This window comes from Fusarium subglutinans, assembly GCF_013396075.1.
Source record: "Fusarium subglutinans strain NRRL 66333 chromosome Unknown NRRL66333_c0000197, whole genome shotgun sequence".
In the NCBI taxonomy this organism is placed as follows: Eukaryota; Fungi; Ascomycota; class Sordariomycetes; order Hypocreales; family Nectriaceae; genus Fusarium; species Fusarium subglutinans.
In genome coordinates, this window is record NW_023502260.1 from 4212 (window position 1) to 20697 (window position 16486).

Here is a 16486-nt window from a genome sequence, read left to right on the forward strand (position 1 = left end):
TCTGTGGCAGGTCTATGCAGGCGCCCATCTTAGGTCAGGCTCGGTAAAGTGGGGCTTGCATTATCAGGTGTGTTGACCGTCGGCTTCGCCTATTAATTCCCAAACTTATGTGATGCAAGTACTGCGTATGCTCACGTGACCTGTGCTACTGCGTGGTCTCTCTTATAAATACCCATACGTGTCCTCTGATTGACTTAACTCTATCTTCTTCCTCGTCGCACATTTTTGTTTATCTAAAGATGGCGACCGAAAACCTCATTCCCGATTACAACATCCTGTCTGGCATTCCTATGATAAAGGATTCCGTGTCCAACTTGGAGAACACAGTCAAAGAAAGATGTAACGTTATCTTAAGTAACTTCACGACCTGTACTTTCAGTATCCACCTGAACACTCCCGCCGCCGGTTCTCCGGAACATGTTCTGGTCCGTCTAGAGTCTTCCAGCGACCGATTCTCAACGGTGGCTGCTCTCCAGAAGCTCGCCCATTTCCAGTTGCCTGACCTTGTACCTCGCGTCTTGGACGTTGGTAAAACCTCCACTGCGCAAGGACAGCGGCTTGAATATTCAGTCACTGAATTTATCTCTAACGCCATCACCCTAGAGCAAGAGTGGGACAAGATTGATGGCCCAGCACAGAAAGATTTAATGAGCTCAGTTATTGACGCAGTCTCCAAGCTGCAAAATCTCACATTGGATAGCGAGCATGCCCAAAAGACTTTAGAAGGAACTTCTTACTACTGCGACGGCAAGATGGCCTTCATTGGCGGCCCGGAGCTTGGTTATCACTCCGATATAGCAGGATTTCTGGCGAAGCTTGCGGGCAGTGCTTCTCCCGACAAAACCAACTTCAGTGCTACGCGTACTTCAAACAGCTTCGTTGTAGAGTCTAAGATCGAAAATGTCGACCGGGTTGAGTTAACTAGCTCTGACCTTGTTGAACTTCGAAAGCATGTCGTTTTTTGCCATGATGATCTCGAGCCTCGCAACATCCTCATAAAGCGCGACAATGCCCACAGTGGAAAATGGAACATAGCCGCTATTATCGACTGGGAGATGGCTGGCTTCTTTCCTTTTGCATACGAGTATGGTCACAAAGATGCAGAGCTGGGGTCCTCCAATCTACACTTCACATACTACACACTCTTCAAAGAACAGTCACGTCATTTGTTGGCGGGAGGCAAATCCGCCATGAAGCTATTGGAGGCGCTCCGGGCAATGGATGTGTCAAAGAAAAGTTGCCCAACGAAGAATGTCAGCCGACGTTTCCAGGCAAGGTGGCTGGAGAGGGAAAAGGTCGAGCTGTCACCGGATGTGCAAGTCGGATGGGTCCGGAAGGCCGGTGTTGAAGACGTTGGCGTCTTTACCAAGCAGGAAAACGAGGATATTGAAATGGAGATTCTCAAAGAACTTGGATACGTCTAGATTAGTATTCTTGAGGCGACTAGGCTTCGTAGGGTACCATCCACAACAAAGTCAACCATGGTGTGATGGTCGAAATTAGGCAATGTTATTGCTCGAATCTGATGCGGTTGGATTATAATGGCGTTGCATCGTGAATATGGAACCATATTTAGCGGCTACCATAACTTGTGGCTCAGTGGGCGGAAGCAAGAAGTCTTCAAAGCCAGCTTGACGGCGGATCTCGGCAACAAGTTTATCAAATTCATGACCAGCCTCATGCCGTTTATCAGAATTCTGATTCCATTGGAATCTCGTCTCGTCCTAATTGGTTGCGCAGAGAAACAATTCTCGTTGCCAGATCAGGGTGTTTTGCTTTAACATTGTCAAGGTTCATGTGTAAGTCATCCAGGGACGATGCAATCATTCCACGACCTCTCTCAAGCATGTTGAGAGCTACCATGGGTACTTTGCCAAGTTGAAGCGCCAGTCCAGCGGCGTGTGAAGATAGGCCAGCCGCAATAGTCAATAGCTCTTGCTTGTCGGTGTTTCCTAGCGAGCGTATTGCCAATTGGGGCAGTAAGTCAATGGCCAGCACCGCTGCCTGATAAGCTAGTTGCCACTCTGATCGAGACGTGTAGATGAAAATAACGCGGCATGCAGCCTCCATGCGACTCTTGACTGATGATTGAGTCTTCATGATTGCTTTCTGGAAGAAGCGTGTTGCTTCTTGTTCATCATCCTTGCACCTAGTGGTCGCTGCCCGCTTCAGAAGATATTCGCCAACGTTGCTGAGGGCCTCGGTCTTGTAGCGATGCGTCTCGCCCATAGCATCAACGGCCTTCTTAGCGAAGTGAATAGCTTCTTGCAGGTCTGATAAGCCGTTTGTGACTTTGTATTTCAGTCCTACACTTACTCCTATCCCATCCAGCAAGGTTGAGTAATTCACTTCATTGGTGGACGTTGCTTCTAGCGCCTGGTAACCAAGATCTATAGAAGCCTAAAGATCTGCCATGGACCTGTTGCGTTTGAAACGATGTACAAGCGCAGTTGATAGTCTGTGGAGATAGCTCCCTCGGCTCTCGCTGCCTTGTTGGCATCTTTCAAGAGCAGTTTTCGCCAGCTCAATTGATCTTGTCAAGTCAGAAGCCTTCCCCAATCTTTCATATGTATTGGTGAATAGGTTTCCTATGCACGACACGACCCCTATCCACATGTGGTTTCTTTCGGGAGTTTGGTCCAATACTGTCTCCAAGATTCTGATGGCTTCGTCAAGATCTGCCAGTCGTCCTGTCTGGCGGTACTCTTGTAGCAAAGCTAGAGCCTAGATTTGCTAGGCAGCGCAGCCAATCTGTCGATGTCATCGGTGTTGTCTCCACAGCTTTTTTGGCATGCATGATAGATTCATCAAGATCATCCATTGACCCCGATAGGAAATAACGATCACCTATGGCGGTACTGAGAATATGGAAAGCATGTATTCGAGCCGGATCATCGTCTGGGGCCAATGAGAGATTGGTTTTAACGACCTTTGTTGTCTCCTCATGGTCCGATAGTGATCCGGTTCTCACGTGTCGCTGGCTCAGCCGGTTAGCAAGATCAAGGGATCTCCTAATCGTCGCTTGTGATCATTCAGAGGCATCCTCAGAATCTCACGAGCGATCTCTATGGCTTCGTCGAAGTCTTGAAGTGACCCTGTAGCGGCAGAACGACCTACAAGGAAACGCCCCAAGTCAATCCCGCGGGAGACCCAGTCTTTATCATAATCGTAAAACTCTGTTGTGTCCTGTCTCGCCAGGTGAATAGCTTCATCAATATCGCTCGATAATTGGGTGTAGTCTCATCTGTCGGCAAGGAGCCTCCCAAGAGAATGCAAATAGAATGCTCTTTCCGGGCTACGCTCGGGGACTGCCGCGATGGCATCCTTTGCTGCCTGTATAGCTTCCGAAGGGTCAACTTCACCTAGCGTGTTGCAATACTGGAAATGGAGCATTTCTGAAAAGGTCGATAGGTATTGTGCTTTGTTGGGGTAATCGTCCGATAGGCTGTTGACAGACTGTCTCACATGCTTCAAGCCACGGTCAAGTTCTTGGACAGAGACAGAGCCAGTAAAAGTGACCAAAGCACCAGAACAAGGTCGAAATGGTCTACGTATTCTGGTCTATCCGGGTGACTTTCTGGGCATTCCTGGACGGCTTCAATAACCTTGAGAGAATCTCTCAAACTATCATGATTGTTCGAGATCCCAAACTGGTCATATAGCATGTAGGATAAAGTATTGAGATAGCATAGCCGGTTTAAACAACCTTTTGGGGCTAGCTCTAAGGCTCGGTGAGCTGCTTCGATAGCATGTTTGATAGGGTCGGGGAGACCCGAGTAGCAAAACTGATCCCCGAGTACCAGGGCAAGGCTGGGGCAGTAGCAGCGCTGGTTAGGATTGGAATCTGATGCGATAAGGATAGGAGTTTCGGCCATGTCTATTGCCTCTTCAATTGACTGTGCTTCTCTAGTATTGTGGAAGTGGTTTCGGAAATCAAGCGCGAGGCGGTGCATATAAATTGCCCGACCAAGGTCTTTCTGATCATCGGAGTTGTTATCCAACGCTTGGTGGATCGTGTTGTCGGAAGATGCCATTATCAGCTCAAGCATCAGCAACACCAATTTCTTGCTGTATAGCAGTTTTGAAAAGTAAGATGATTCAATCAGAAGGCTTACAGGTCTTGTGTCCACAGATTTTAGAAAGGCGTAATGGGAGAGTCTTCTGTCAGCATGCATTGCAGCCTAATATATACGTATTATTATCACGTGTCTTACTCCTATCAATAGGAAGCAAGGGCTATAAGGAAGTACACCAATGTCCAGTTTTAAGTAGTTGTACCCATAGTTTGGAATCTGCTGTAGTTTATATCTCATGGCGCGACATGAAGGACTTGATAAAAAGGCCACCTCTCGCTCAGTCAAACCTTATGTCTACAAGCGCTTAACTTAATGAGCTTGATGAAAGAAGACTATACAGTGACCTCTTGGCCTCTGTAGCGATGAAAGCCTGGATCATATTACAATTGCACTCTGTATGCTGCAGTAAAAGATTCTTAAGATCCAGTACTTCCTGTTTCAAGTCATTACACCGGTCCCTCAGGACTGCATTCTCCTCTTGCAATCTCTCCCTATGAGCTTCCAATACCTCTGCTTCATGCTGCTTGCGTTCTCGATATTTGCGAGCAATGTTTCGATTCCTCTCGCGAATACGTAATGCTTTCTCTTGCATAAGATTTTGGTTCTGACCGCCGTTGCAAGAATAACCTTGCTGTGTGCTAGTTGTGGTCTTCTGTGAATGAGGACCTTTATGCTGTTGAATTTTTGACCTTGAGTCTGAATGATATTCCTGGCTAGACTGAGCCTGAGTTTGGGTGCCATATTCTGACTGTGTTGTTGCGGAGGAGCCCTGGCCGTGGACTAAGTTGACAGGAGCTTCTGTTTGCACATCCCCAGACTTATCTAGCCACTTCTGGCAGAACCAAGGATCGAGCTGAATAGTATCGTTTGGACCGTCAATAAGTGTGTTCGACGAGCCAAAGCCATGGAAGCCGAAATGAGTGTCGGGTGGTGATGGATAGGTAGAATGACCTGGGTGCTGATGCCACGTGCTTTCAACAAAGCCAGACGGATATGTATGCATGGTAGTCGGTACTTGACAAACTCTCTTAGTCTTCAACCAATTTAAACAGGGATGAATGCTCTACTTACTATGTTGTGTGCTTTTATTCAGTTTGTGTTTGTTGTATAAGAAGCTTGTAGACATGTAGATCAGGTATTCGCATGCTCTGCCAGTATCTGTGCAGCCACTAAAGCCAGCCCTTTTGTATCTCCTGCTCTAATCTTCCTCATCAGCAGTCATCTTTTCTCTTTACTCCTCTGAGATATCTAAGATGGAACGTAGCAGCAAATGCAAGGATCATATCAGGGGTTAGTGGTCTAGACCGCCGCCTTTCCCGACTCGTAGCTGAAACAGGATTCTGGATAACCTATTGGGCTTACGGGGAAGGGAGCATGTTTTACCATCATATGATGATGGCAGTAAGCCACAATTTTGCCTTTGACGATACGATTTCCGAAAATGGGTAGAGTCCGATGCATCAATGCTAGCGAAGCTGAGTTTCCGTTAGAAGGGCTGAAGTCAACCAGGTTCTCAGGATTCAGGCAGTGACTTAGGGGTATCCGTGGTGTCAGATGCGTAAGCAGCTACATGCTCGCAGGGGACTAGATTATTCGGCGAACAGAGCAATGCCCCATGGCGGGGTTTAGACTACTCTGCCACCCGGGACTTGAGAATCTAAATCTTACATGCCCAGTCATTCCATCAATTGCTTGGTGGAGATATGGTGCTCACATCATCGGTTTTGCACCTCCGTTGCGCAACACTGACTGATGATGGAAATTCAAGAGAGGTTACTAGAATTTAAAATTGATAGTCATGTAACAACTTCACGTCCTGCCGATCTCAGTGACCCTCGATGTGCCACGTTGACTGTTAGCGCCGGGAGTTTGGTGATACTTTATTTAAAGTCTTACGATATGCTTAAGTGGCTTGGCTCTATTGCTGCTTACCCCCGTTCTCTTGTTAAGACCTCGACAGGTCATCTATGGAGGTCCAATCACGGCCGTGATACCTGCACTCACAATCGACACAGTTTTTTATCACTGCAGAAGATGAAAAGGTCGCGACACTGTCTTTGTAATAGTGAAGGAATAATCATAAAGGATAATGGGAAACGCACCCAGAGCTACTCATGCCTTTTCTAAGCCAATGCACACATTCCCTAATATGCATGGTTATATGCTAAAAGGCAGAGCTCTTGAACCTGTCCTGTAAGATCATCTGCACCTCATCAGAGCTGGAATTTTGTGAATTCAATGACTCACCACTGCTCCGATCCCGAATCAAGAAAGTTACAACAGGAATCGGAGGATGTGGCGTGCTGTGCCGTCAAAAAGCAATGCCGAACATAACATCGCAGCCCCATAAAGGCCTCAAATGGGATTGGTTGTGAGCTTTAACATAGCTGGAGATGTCCTGCCAGGGATAGCAAGTGTGGCGGTCGGTGATTGAGGGCTGGGTGAGGGACGAGCACTTAACAGGTGCGAGACGGGTTACGACTTATAGGTGGCTAGAGTGAAAGCTATAGTACTGTTTAATTTAAAGAAAGCTAAATAAGGTTAATTATTTGCTTAGGCCAGATCTTTGGTTTTCAAAATTGACACTTGGTTTACGGCAATTTTTGATGAATCAGAGGGCATTCCCAGAGCTTCCCATCGTTCTGGGCTGACTGGCTCTTGAATTTCGCTCTTTAAGCTCGTAAACCCCGCTTCTGATGACGTGTCCCAGACCATGACCCACTCTAGACCTCAGCCCAACGAGCACATGGACTGGTCTAGACTCTTTCACAGCCCAGAATCGATTTGCTGACGCAGGGAGACGGAATTAGCCGCAAGCCCGGCTCCCCGACGCCATCATGTTGCTAAAATACGATGAGCATAGGATATTGGTTCTGTTGGGAGGGTCGCGAACGTACGATCGATCGATCGCCAAGTCCCGGAATCGGTCGACATGGCACGCGGTACGCCACTGTCTCGGTACAGGGCTGGGCTATTGAACTGGATATTAATTGCAGCGGGGCTTCAGTCACGGCATACCACGATAATAATATTCATTTAACAGCCAGGCAGTGCCTGTTGTCTTGCATGCTTGATCAATAACAAGCCATTTCATCTGGCAAAAGGTTATATAAATCGTTTGACCAAACCAACAATCAGCCCACCAACGACCAGCTGCAGTTCCAGATGGCTGCCCTGGAATTTGGTTGCACCTCCGACACCCTGCAGCAAAGCGCCGATGACCATCAGCCCCTAGTAGGTTATCCCTTACATCCTTGTCGTGCTCTCACACCGTTATCTACCCAGCACCGCTTCTACATTAGCTCTCCATCATGCCACCCATATTGATCAAGAGCATGAGCTATACTAACTCACCAATCAGATGCCTCTTCACCTAGCAACTGAGCAGAGTAAGTCGCCCCTCCTTCCAAGCTGACACTTTTGATGCTGACTGACGTGGTTCCGTCAACAGGCTCTGCTCAGAACCTCACTTGGGACGTGGATGAGTACTTCTCCAACACGTCCAGCTCACCGGAGCTTGTCGATTATATGCAAACTTGTTACCCTTTCAACTACCTGCCGAACTCTACAACAACCCTCAGTCACGACGCCGGCATGTTAGCCCCCACCAACAGAACCATTGAAGATTCCTCTGCGACAGCACAACAGAATACTTCACCAACGCAAACGATCCAGGTTCCACAGATGACCGAGATCCAACTCCGAGCAGCATCACGCAAGCCGAAAACCCGCCGATACAAGGTGACTTCAGACACGCCAGCACACGTCAGAGAATGTCATCACCTGGCCGAGAAGCAGTATCGAATTCGACTCAAGGCGCAGTTCGAAAGTCTTCTAGCAGTGCTGCCCGCGTCGAGAACAAACACCCTAGCTGATAGAGACAGCTCGCCGAGTTCAGGGCAGGTCTTGAGTAGGGGTCAAGTACTTGACCTCGCTCGAGAGCGTATCATCGAGTTGGAAGAAGAGATTCGAATTACGAGAAGCATCATGTCTAATGTATATCCCTTACTCTGAGACTGTAGTTCATTCGTATGAGGTATTGGAGACTTTACTATTGTGGCTATTATGCCATTCGAAAGTCCAATTACGGGATATTTGGAGCAAGGCTTCACTACTGGCAATTATTTTTGTCACTCAAGCCCAAAACCTTGCATAACTGCCTTTATGGCGCTTGCTGCCCTATGTATGGTACAATCAGGCCGAAGAGATAGAATCGGGGGGGATGTAATTAGTATACCTATATCAGCCCACGACTAGACGGCAACGGAGAACTTCAATAACCTGTTCCAGAGTTCTGTCTTATAGCCCCTTCACTAAACCTATTAAAATAGTTCCAAGTTCTCATAAATCTATCCCTTCTCATTTAGTTCTAGAACCCAGGGAAGTCGAACCTCTCCTCCGGCTTCTGGGCAATAGCACCCTCCTCTCGCTCCAATGACCCGAGCATGCTAATATGCAGAGTGTGAAGCAGCGGATCCGCCTTCAACAATGCTGTCTGGGCAATTGTATCCTCCAGATCCTGTTCAACATCATAATATCTGCCCCTAAGCGCATCCTTCGCAATACCGGTTGCGAGAGCTACACATGACATGCCAGCCAAGTGCGGCGAGCCAGTGAACCTTTTCATCCACTCCTCGAAGCGGGAGAAGACTTGAGGAAACTCTGCTAGTGCAGCGTCATGATGGCCATCTAGTGGCATTACATGTTGTGTCAGTATATGTTATAAGGATTGATAGGACTCAGTGCCCACTCACCTGCTATCTTCATGCCCGAACGCACCGCGCCTGGATGGATCGCGTATAGATTGATATCAGATGATGGAGCAACTTCATCCACTTCGGCCTGAAGGACGCTCGTCAACTTGACCAAAGCCGCCTTGCTGGTACAATAACTAATGTTGAATGGAAAGTCTACAGTGGCTGCCTTGGAAGCGATATTGATCACGCACCCTTGGCGTCTCTCAATAAATCCAGGCAGGACCATACGCATCAGGACCAGGGGTCCATTGAAGTTGATTGCCATGTCTCGGAAGAAAAGAGCAGGGTCTTGCTTATGGAACTGTACATACTGTTTAGCATTTCCCTTGTAAATACCATGGGTAGGACACTTACCACGCGGACACCAACAACTCCGGCACCATTAATGAGGGCATCAATGTTGCCTACGGTGAAGGTAGCCTGTCGATATTCGTTAATGAATATTTCATGGCGTATTGCTGAACATGGCTTACTTGTTTGACCAGATCCTCGCACTCTTTGGGGTTTCCGACATCGCAGCGCCAATAATGCACTTCATCAGCACCAAGATACAAAAGACGATGCTTGGTAGAATCTGGCAGCGAAGGCTGTATATCGGATAGGAAGAGACGGGCACCAGTAGTGGCGAAGCATTCAGCGGTGGCGCCGGCAATAGTACCAAGAGCACCTACTTAGCGTTAGGTAACAGAAACAAGGTCTCAAGCCAGAGAAGAGTTCTTTTCCGAGATGCGTACCGGTAATGAGAATAACCTTTCCTTTTAAAGAATTCCTGAATTTTGATGGATGGAGGAATGGGTAGATCTCATTGTGAATGCGGGGAGGCTGCTGGTCTGCCATGTTGAGAACAAATGTGGAGTTGAAGGCTTTGGAAGTAAACTACGATAGATGGGGGAGTCCTTTCAAAGAGCTGAGTAGTGTCTTTATAGTTGCCATAGAGTCTCGCTAGTGCTGATGACTTGAATTAGGTAACAGTGATGACAGGTAGTCCCGTGCCACCACAGACGCTTTCAGTTCCTGGGCACCCAACTCCCTAGATCCGATACCCTTCCGACCCGATGCTGCACCATCTTGACGAATTCGCTCTGGATCGGCATTTCGGGTGCACTCCAGGCCAACTTACAACGTGTACATATACTTGTGTCTTAATAGTACCTTGCTTATCTAGACGCCTCGGGTTTGCCTCGGCCTTGACATTGCCAACCAAGGTTACCTTCTCGATATCCTGCACATTAATCCTCCCTTCTTCTCAGAAATGCCGACGCTCAAAGTATCAACCGGTTCTTCCGGGTGGATCATTTTCAATTTGTAGTTTCTCAGTACCGTAGAAAGCACCTTTAAAATATTCATCATCGCCAAGTTCTTGCCTATGCACATGCGATGTCCAGTACTAAAAGGCGATAAACATCCCTGGAGCTCTTTACTATGGGGTCCAAGGAAGCGATCTGGGATGAATTGGTCGTGGTCTTGTCCCCAAACCGATGGGTTATGGTGAACGACGTGGTTCAAAGCAAAAACAGTGGTCTATCTATTCTTAGACCTGGATGAATCTACTGGGTTGTTCAATCTCACCTTCTGAGGTATTTGGCATCCCTGGAACTCGAGTCCACCAGGAGTCATGATCTTCCGGGGTAATGGCATAGTAAACACCGGGTTGATTCTGAAGTTTTCGTATATGCATGCCCATGTATATGGTAGGTCTTTCTCGAGGGCGTTGTAAGATATGACTCGACCTGTATTATTAGACAAGTTCGAATCTAATTCTTGGATAACCTTGTGCAAGGCCTTGGGGTTTTGCAGTAAATGGGAGAACAGGAGCGTCAGGGTGCCTGACGTGGTATGAGACCCGGCGACACTGTGATTGGTGAGAAGGAAGCTGGAGATACAGGCAATGTCATCTACATCATTGCAAAGGCCTCGGTATTTATGTCCAACTCGGTAAGCCTGGACCCAGTCTCAGGGTCAACGGCGAGCAACAAGCACGAAAGAAGGTCCTTGCGGCCGCTGGGACCAGCTTCAATCCTCTGGCGGACACACGCCGCAGTCAGATCTCGAAGTTGTGCACGAGCGTTAAACAGACGTCGCAGCCATGGAATTGGGATGAAAGGTAGGGCTTTCTTGATCCACAGGAGAGCTTCCGGTGTCATTCCCATCATGCAAGCAAGGTATATATGGCCGTTGATGGGTGGCAGCCGGGCTATGTCTCTTTCATCTTGAGAGTCAAAACTTCTGCTGAAGGCGAGCTCGCCTAGTACATCAAAGACATAAAAAGCAATCATGTCCTTGAGGTCAACACTTGTTTTGTGTCGGAGAAGTGATCGAGGTTATTCCTCAGTTTCAGGATATGGCGGTCGACGAAATGCTCCATCTCCTTAATGGACTTCAGGGAGAAGGCATGGGCCATTTGGCGACGCCTGATGGCGTGAATCTGATATTTAGACTTAATTAAACGCCCATTCATGGACAAGGGTTGACATACCTCTTCGTCTTGTGTTACAAACAAGTTGGGATTGAAAGTCGTGAATCCATCATAAAACCCCGTCATTTGTAGTTGCCTACCTGCCTTATAGATGGTATTGACAGCATCGGGATTGCGAAACGACAAATCATTTGTTCCGACCCGTACGACGTCGCCATACTGCTCATGCAGATGAACAAGCATATGCGGGAGACGCAAGTTCCAAAGATGGTAGGTCTTCCACAAGTTGGTGACCGAGGCGAGGGGAGGACCAGGGTACTTGGCCAGTGGGTGGAGGTATCGATAGTAAACAATGTATCCAAGTACCAAGGCGCCTACGACAGTCGACGTTTGGAGAAGCATGGGCAGGCTCAAGGCCCAGATGATGGACGATTCAAGCTCAAGTGACATTTTAGCAATAAAACGCATAATAAGGCGTGAAGGAAAGACTAGAGTATAGCGGAAGCTTTTATAGTTGCTTTACACGTCTACAAACTCGTCTGCTTACGCATCTATCCCGACTCATAGCCACATAAAACCATTCGGAAAGCGCAGGACACTACGGATGGCTCGGAAATAGTGCAACAAATTTCCCCGCACATTCAACTGCCGATGATTTAGATTCAGGACCCTGGGATCGGAAACGGCAGATGATGGATTAGTCCAAGCGCATTCGAGAATGGCGGTCGTATTCAATTTCCTTTGTTTCAGTACTTTTAGCTTTTATCCTGGTTGGTCTTAGCATGAAGGTAATAAAGACAATGTGGAGGTCTGTATTTACATAAATTACTTAGGAGGATGCCGGTCTCGACTTGTGTAACAGTCTTGACTTCAGCGGATCTTTCAAAGCATCCCTTCTTCCTTTCTGCTGCAGATGGTAGATTCCCCACGCCAGTAAAAACACAGGGATGAGTGCTAGGAGCTCACCCACAACTAGCCCCCTATTAGAAACAGAACAAAAACCGCGCAAAAGGTAGTTGCTTACTTAAATTCCATCCCAGCCAGTCAGCGGGTATTCTTAGTTCCCCGTCATCGTTATGCGGGAACCCATCAGAGTTCACTGCAAACAGACTCGTCAGGAATGAAAGGGGGGTCTATGTTGGTATTAGCGGCTGACAAACGGTGATACCAAGGCCAAAATACTTACAAAAATAACTGTTACGATAGTGAATGGAAGGATTATGTGGTTCATAAATCTAGCGGATTCAGCTTCTTTGAGGGACGCTTGTGCTTGCATAGCTTGAATGATAGTGCTGACCTGATGAAGTAAATGTCAGTAAGTGTTTCAGGTACGGCTTTCGACTTACATACCCCTTCAAGCGTTGTGTAAGCATCCTGATTAAGTCTCTTTACGCGCTGTATCAGATTCTCAAGCCCCAGGTCGCGAATAAAGTTTGATCTCAAGGTTTGGCGATCATCCTTGGTCAGGCTCGGCTTCCCTGGAAGCTTGGTCGGCCAAAGCATCTCAGCAACCTTCTTCACTACATCAAGTTGTGTCTCAAAGAGCCTTTGTAGGAGACGAAGTTCATCTCGAATGTCCTTTAGTTGCCATGTCGAGTGGGCAGCCTCCGAAATTGTTTTGTTAACCAAGTCGAGGTCCTTTACGGTGGTTTCGAAATACTTATAGTATCCTGCTTCTTTATCCATCTAAAAAATATTCAGCTTGGGTATTCTCAGAGTATTCATAGTCTTACCTCTTTACTAATCTCTCCTTCAAAGATGTCCAGCACATGATGCCCAAGTCCAGCCCATTTGAATTCATCAATGAACTTGACCGTTTCAGACACAATACGTTTAATCAGGTCTCCTGAACTCCGAACGGTGTATAGATTTCCCTGCTTGATTGTCTCGAATAGGTCGTCAGCCATTGTATGACAACTTCGAGTAGGTATAGTGGTGATGATCGTATCTTATTCAAATTAGCTGCATGCTAGAGAACAGACGCACAAGTGTTATCGATGCATAATGACATACTTTCATCGAGTTTCCAGAGCCATAGTTGGCGCACCATCAGCCAGCTTTTACGGAGGTCTTGCTGGATGGCTTTGTCCTTGGCTCTGTTGACCTTTTTGCCGTTTGCTCTTTCGTTGGTTCCAGCCTCTATCCTGACTTTCTTTTGGATTGTCTCGTTCTTGGCTGGGTTGACTCTTCTGTCGTTTTGTCCCCCCAGAGCTCTAAGCTCGAATCCCTCGAACGCTTGAGAGGTCGAGTCGTTCTCAGCTGCAGCTTCTTCAGCACCTCCTTTGACCTGTTCCTGAAACCATTTCTGTAGCCAGTTACGCGGTTTTCTTGGACTCTTGGTCCTGAAGTCTGCGGCCTTGACATCTTGATTTCCATCCTTCGATTGAGCTTCTGACTTGTCCTTCGACCACCTGTAGATCACCTGTTCTCCTATTGTCCTCAGATCATCGGCGCTACCGCCGCTTTGACCGAAACCGCTCGCTGTGTCATCAAGTGTCTGGGACCGTTGAACCCCGTGCATACCAGTAAAGGGAGAGTACCGGCGTTGAATAACTCGCTCCTGCTCGCTAATGTCGTCTTTTCCTTTCTCCATCTCACTCTCGAAGTCTAGGAAGGGCAGCTAAGGGAAAGTTATTTGGTCTGTTCTTGAATCCAAGTTTCCTGGATAGAATTTAACTTACAACTAGGCTTACCATGCTGCTGTCTTTAACAAAACACTCTGCATTGACCCATGGGGGAACCTCCTTTGTATCAGATGATTGCTGGTTACTCTTTTCAGGAGAGGTTGTCGTTTGGTCCCCTAAACCTTTGGCGCCTTCAGACCTTGACCCTATTGCAGGTACCTTCTGCGGAATATTCTGTGGATTCTTTCTCTCCTTGGTATCTGGCTTCTCCTTGATCTGCCGCGCAGTCAGATACTTATATGTATAAATTGTGTTCTTCAAGGGTATTTCTAACATAAGCGTGAGGTTTCCTTACTCGAGCATTGTTATCTTTTGTTTCTCGAACTCTAATATTGCTCTCGAAGAACCGCCAGGCATAAGGCTCAACAGTCGATAAATCCGAAGATCGAAAATTAGCCTTTATGAAGTCCTGCAAAGACAGTATTTGTATGATGAAACATGACTTTCAGGACAGAATAGCTTTACCTGGATCCAGGACATCTAGATATACTGAGTAAGCGCCGACACATTCTGCCCTTCTGTTAACTCACATTGTTTGAGTGAAAATTAATCCACTTCCAGGAATGCTGCTCATCAAGTTCTGTCTCTAGCGATAGCTTCACAACTGACTTTGTGAATTCCGACTCACAATCAGAAAGAAATGTCCGCTCTAGAGCGTGGCCTTCGCTAGCTTCTCCTTCCTTCTCATCATCGTCATCATCGCCAGATCTTTCTGCATCCGGTGACACTTCAGCAGCACCAGCTTCAGTTAGCATCTGGGAGTCTTCAGGCTGGCGGTACAAAACATGTGACACTTTAATGCCAGTTGGACTCCATGACAGACAAGTCTCCTTGTCAGCTTTTGGATCATAGTACGCCAACTGGTGCCTGAAGTAGACCGGAAAGTGCATGCAATCTTGCCGGGTGAATTTTGTGTTATCGGTATGTGCCAGGGGTAGATCACCAAGGGTCTTCTGTCCTTGGCTTTCAATCTGGAGGAAGGAAAGCTGCCGACTAAAGAAGTCCTCTCGGTCTTTGTTCAAAGGTTTCGAGGGATCCTGGCTACGAAACAATTGTCGGGGCGTCTCGTGTTCATTGTTCAGACAGTCTAGCTCCGCACCCCACTCAAGTAGCATTTTAATCGCAGATTCGTCTCTGTTCCTACAGGCGTCATGTAGTGGTGAGTCTCCTGTAAGCACGTTATTCTCTGCCATCCCGTAGAGCGCCTGAGACTGTAGGATGCCCAGCTTACGTACCATAGTTATCCTTTGTGTTTGCTTCTGCTTTTGCTTCGAGAAGGCTTTTTAGAAAAGCCGTAGATGCCTCACTGGGTCCACCTAGTATCAGGTTGTGAAGTGGTGTCCAGCCCGAATCACTAGTATGGTCGATTTCTGCCCCATAATCAAGCAGCTTTGTGAGGATTTTCGTCATGTTGTCGATGCCCTTGTCGCCAGAAGTTCCAGAGATCCCGACTTCGTCTGTAAGATAGTGTAATGGGGTATAGCCCAAACAGTCTCCGATATCGATATACTCCAAAGGCGCCATGGAGCTGTGCCTCAGAATATGAGACACGATGGTAAGGTTGCGTTCAGTTACTGCCTGGTGGAGGACTGTGCATTCTTTCCAAGTGAACTTCTTGCTCAGATCAATGTCAATTTGCGGGCTCTTCAGTAGATATTTCGCGTTTTCGCTGTGCCTTAGACATATGGCAACAAACAACAGTGAGAGTGGCCCTCCCCGTTGACGAACTGGGAGTCGATTGGCCTCATCTTCAGTCAGGTATCTGGAACCATTCGCAATCGATCTCAATTGTTCTTCTATATCGCCCGAAATATCGGGTTCGGGTTTCGTGTTCTTGTGGCGCATCGTCTGGATTGTCTTGTAAATGGATGACATCCAACTGGTGACTTTCGCCTCGGGTGGATCGTTGGCCTCGATATCAGCGCCAGGCGATGGTTGAGTAGATCCAGGAGAATGATCCAGAGAGTCTTGTTTTCGCTGTCTCAGAATGTCTTCGAAAGCTTCCTTGATTTTTCCATCTTCAGCATTGAGCACAGCTGACCAGATTTTGTCCTCGATTTCCAAGGTGCTGCGGCTCTTTTGAATCTGCAGCGATTGAGTCATAATTCTCGGTGCAGCCATTAGGTTGTTATCGGAAAAGTTTCAAGATGATTAAGAAGATGTAAAAGAGGGGAGCTGCTGATCTAGCTGTCAATCAATTGGGATCAGAAATAAAGAGATGAGAAGAGTAGCGATGATCGGTAGCAGTGAGATCAATTCACACACACAGGAACTGAAACCTTGTGACTGGCAACCATGGCAGCCTGATTTTCATTTGCAACGTAACATAGCATTTTCTGACCGGCTGTTCAGTGACCTCTTGGCATACAGCCAGGAGGGTGCGTGGCCTCGTTGCGTTGTTGGCTGTATGCAAGTTTTTACCATGCTGTCACATTCTAGCACAGGGTTTACGCAGGCTTATGGCTCCTCCACCAGCAACAGCCAGCCTCTAATTGGTGGCCTACCAGTGACTGTGCATCAATATTTGACAATAATTGACCTCAGCTGAACCTT

At 47.4% G+C, this 16486-nt stretch overlaps 6 protein-coding genes across 6 annotated transcripts; 2 read left to right on the forward strand and 4 right to left on the reverse strand.

The window, feature by feature from the left end:
• Positions 1 to 239: 239 nt before the first annotated feature.
• On the forward strand, positions 240 to 1424 carry FSUBG_10927 (uncharacterized protein; the record flags this gene model as incomplete). Its single annotated transcript, XM_036675555.1, has 1 exon — positions 240 to 1424. The coding sequence occupies one exon, from the start codon at positions 240 to 242 to the stop codon at positions 1422 to 1424; it is 1185 nt and encodes a 394-aa protein (XP_036533561.1).
• A 265-nt stretch (positions 1425 to 1689) lies between these two features.
• On the reverse strand, positions 1690 to 2229 carry FSUBG_10928 (30S ribosomal S17P protein; the record flags this gene model as incomplete). The annotated part of the gene is made up of 1 exon (XM_036675556.1): positions 1690 to 2229. One exon carries the CDS (start codon positions 2227 to 2229, stop codon positions 1690 to 1692), a length of 540 nt encoding a protein of 179 aa, XP_036533562.1.
• Positions 2230 to 3470: 1241 nt separating this feature from the next.
• On the reverse strand, positions 3471 to 4034 carry FSUBG_10929 (30S ribosomal S17P protein; the record flags this gene model as incomplete). The annotated part of the gene is made up of 1 exon (XM_036675557.1): positions 3471 to 4034. One exon carries the CDS (start codon positions 4032 to 4034, stop codon positions 3471 to 3473), a length of 564 nt encoding a protein of 187 aa, XP_036533563.1.
• Positions 4035 to 6913: 2879 nt separating this feature from the next.
• On the forward strand, positions 6914 to 8090 carry FSUBG_10930 (uncharacterized protein; the record flags this gene model as incomplete). The annotated part of the gene is made up of 4 exons (XM_036675559.1): positions 6914 to 7018; positions 7215 to 7310; positions 7438 to 7465; positions 7528 to 8090. The coding sequence occupies 4 exons, from the start codon at positions 6914 to 6916 to the stop codon at positions 8088 to 8090; spliced, it is 792 nt and encodes a 263-aa protein (XP_036533564.1).
• A 355-nt stretch (positions 8091 to 8445) lies between these two features.
• FSUBG_10931 (Dehydrogenase reductase SDR family member 7B) lies at positions 8446 to 9670 on the reverse strand (the record flags this gene model as incomplete). The annotated part of the gene is made up of 5 exons (XM_036675560.1): positions 8446 to 8765; positions 8831 to 9134; positions 9188 to 9253; positions 9307 to 9500; positions 9568 to 9670. The coding sequence occupies 5 exons, from the start codon at positions 9668 to 9670 to the stop codon at positions 8446 to 8448; spliced, it is 987 nt and encodes a 328-aa protein (XP_036533565.1).
• Positions 9671 to 10728: 1058 nt separating this feature from the next.
• On the reverse strand, positions 10729 to 16054 carry FSUBG_10932 (cytochrome P450 monooxygenase; the record flags this gene model as incomplete). The annotated part of the gene is made up of 12 exons (XM_036675561.1): positions 10729 to 11078; positions 11390 to 11737; positions 12274 to 12382; positions 12436 to 12546; positions 12600 to 12935; positions 12983 to 13095; positions 13263 to 13869; positions 13931 to 14149; positions 14229 to 14342; positions 14399 to 14413; positions 14464 to 15073; positions 15165 to 16054. 12 exons carry the CDS (start codon positions 16052 to 16054, stop codon positions 10729 to 10731), a joined length of 3822 nt encoding a protein of 1273 aa, XP_036533566.1.
• Positions 16055 to 16486: the final 432 nt, after the last annotated feature.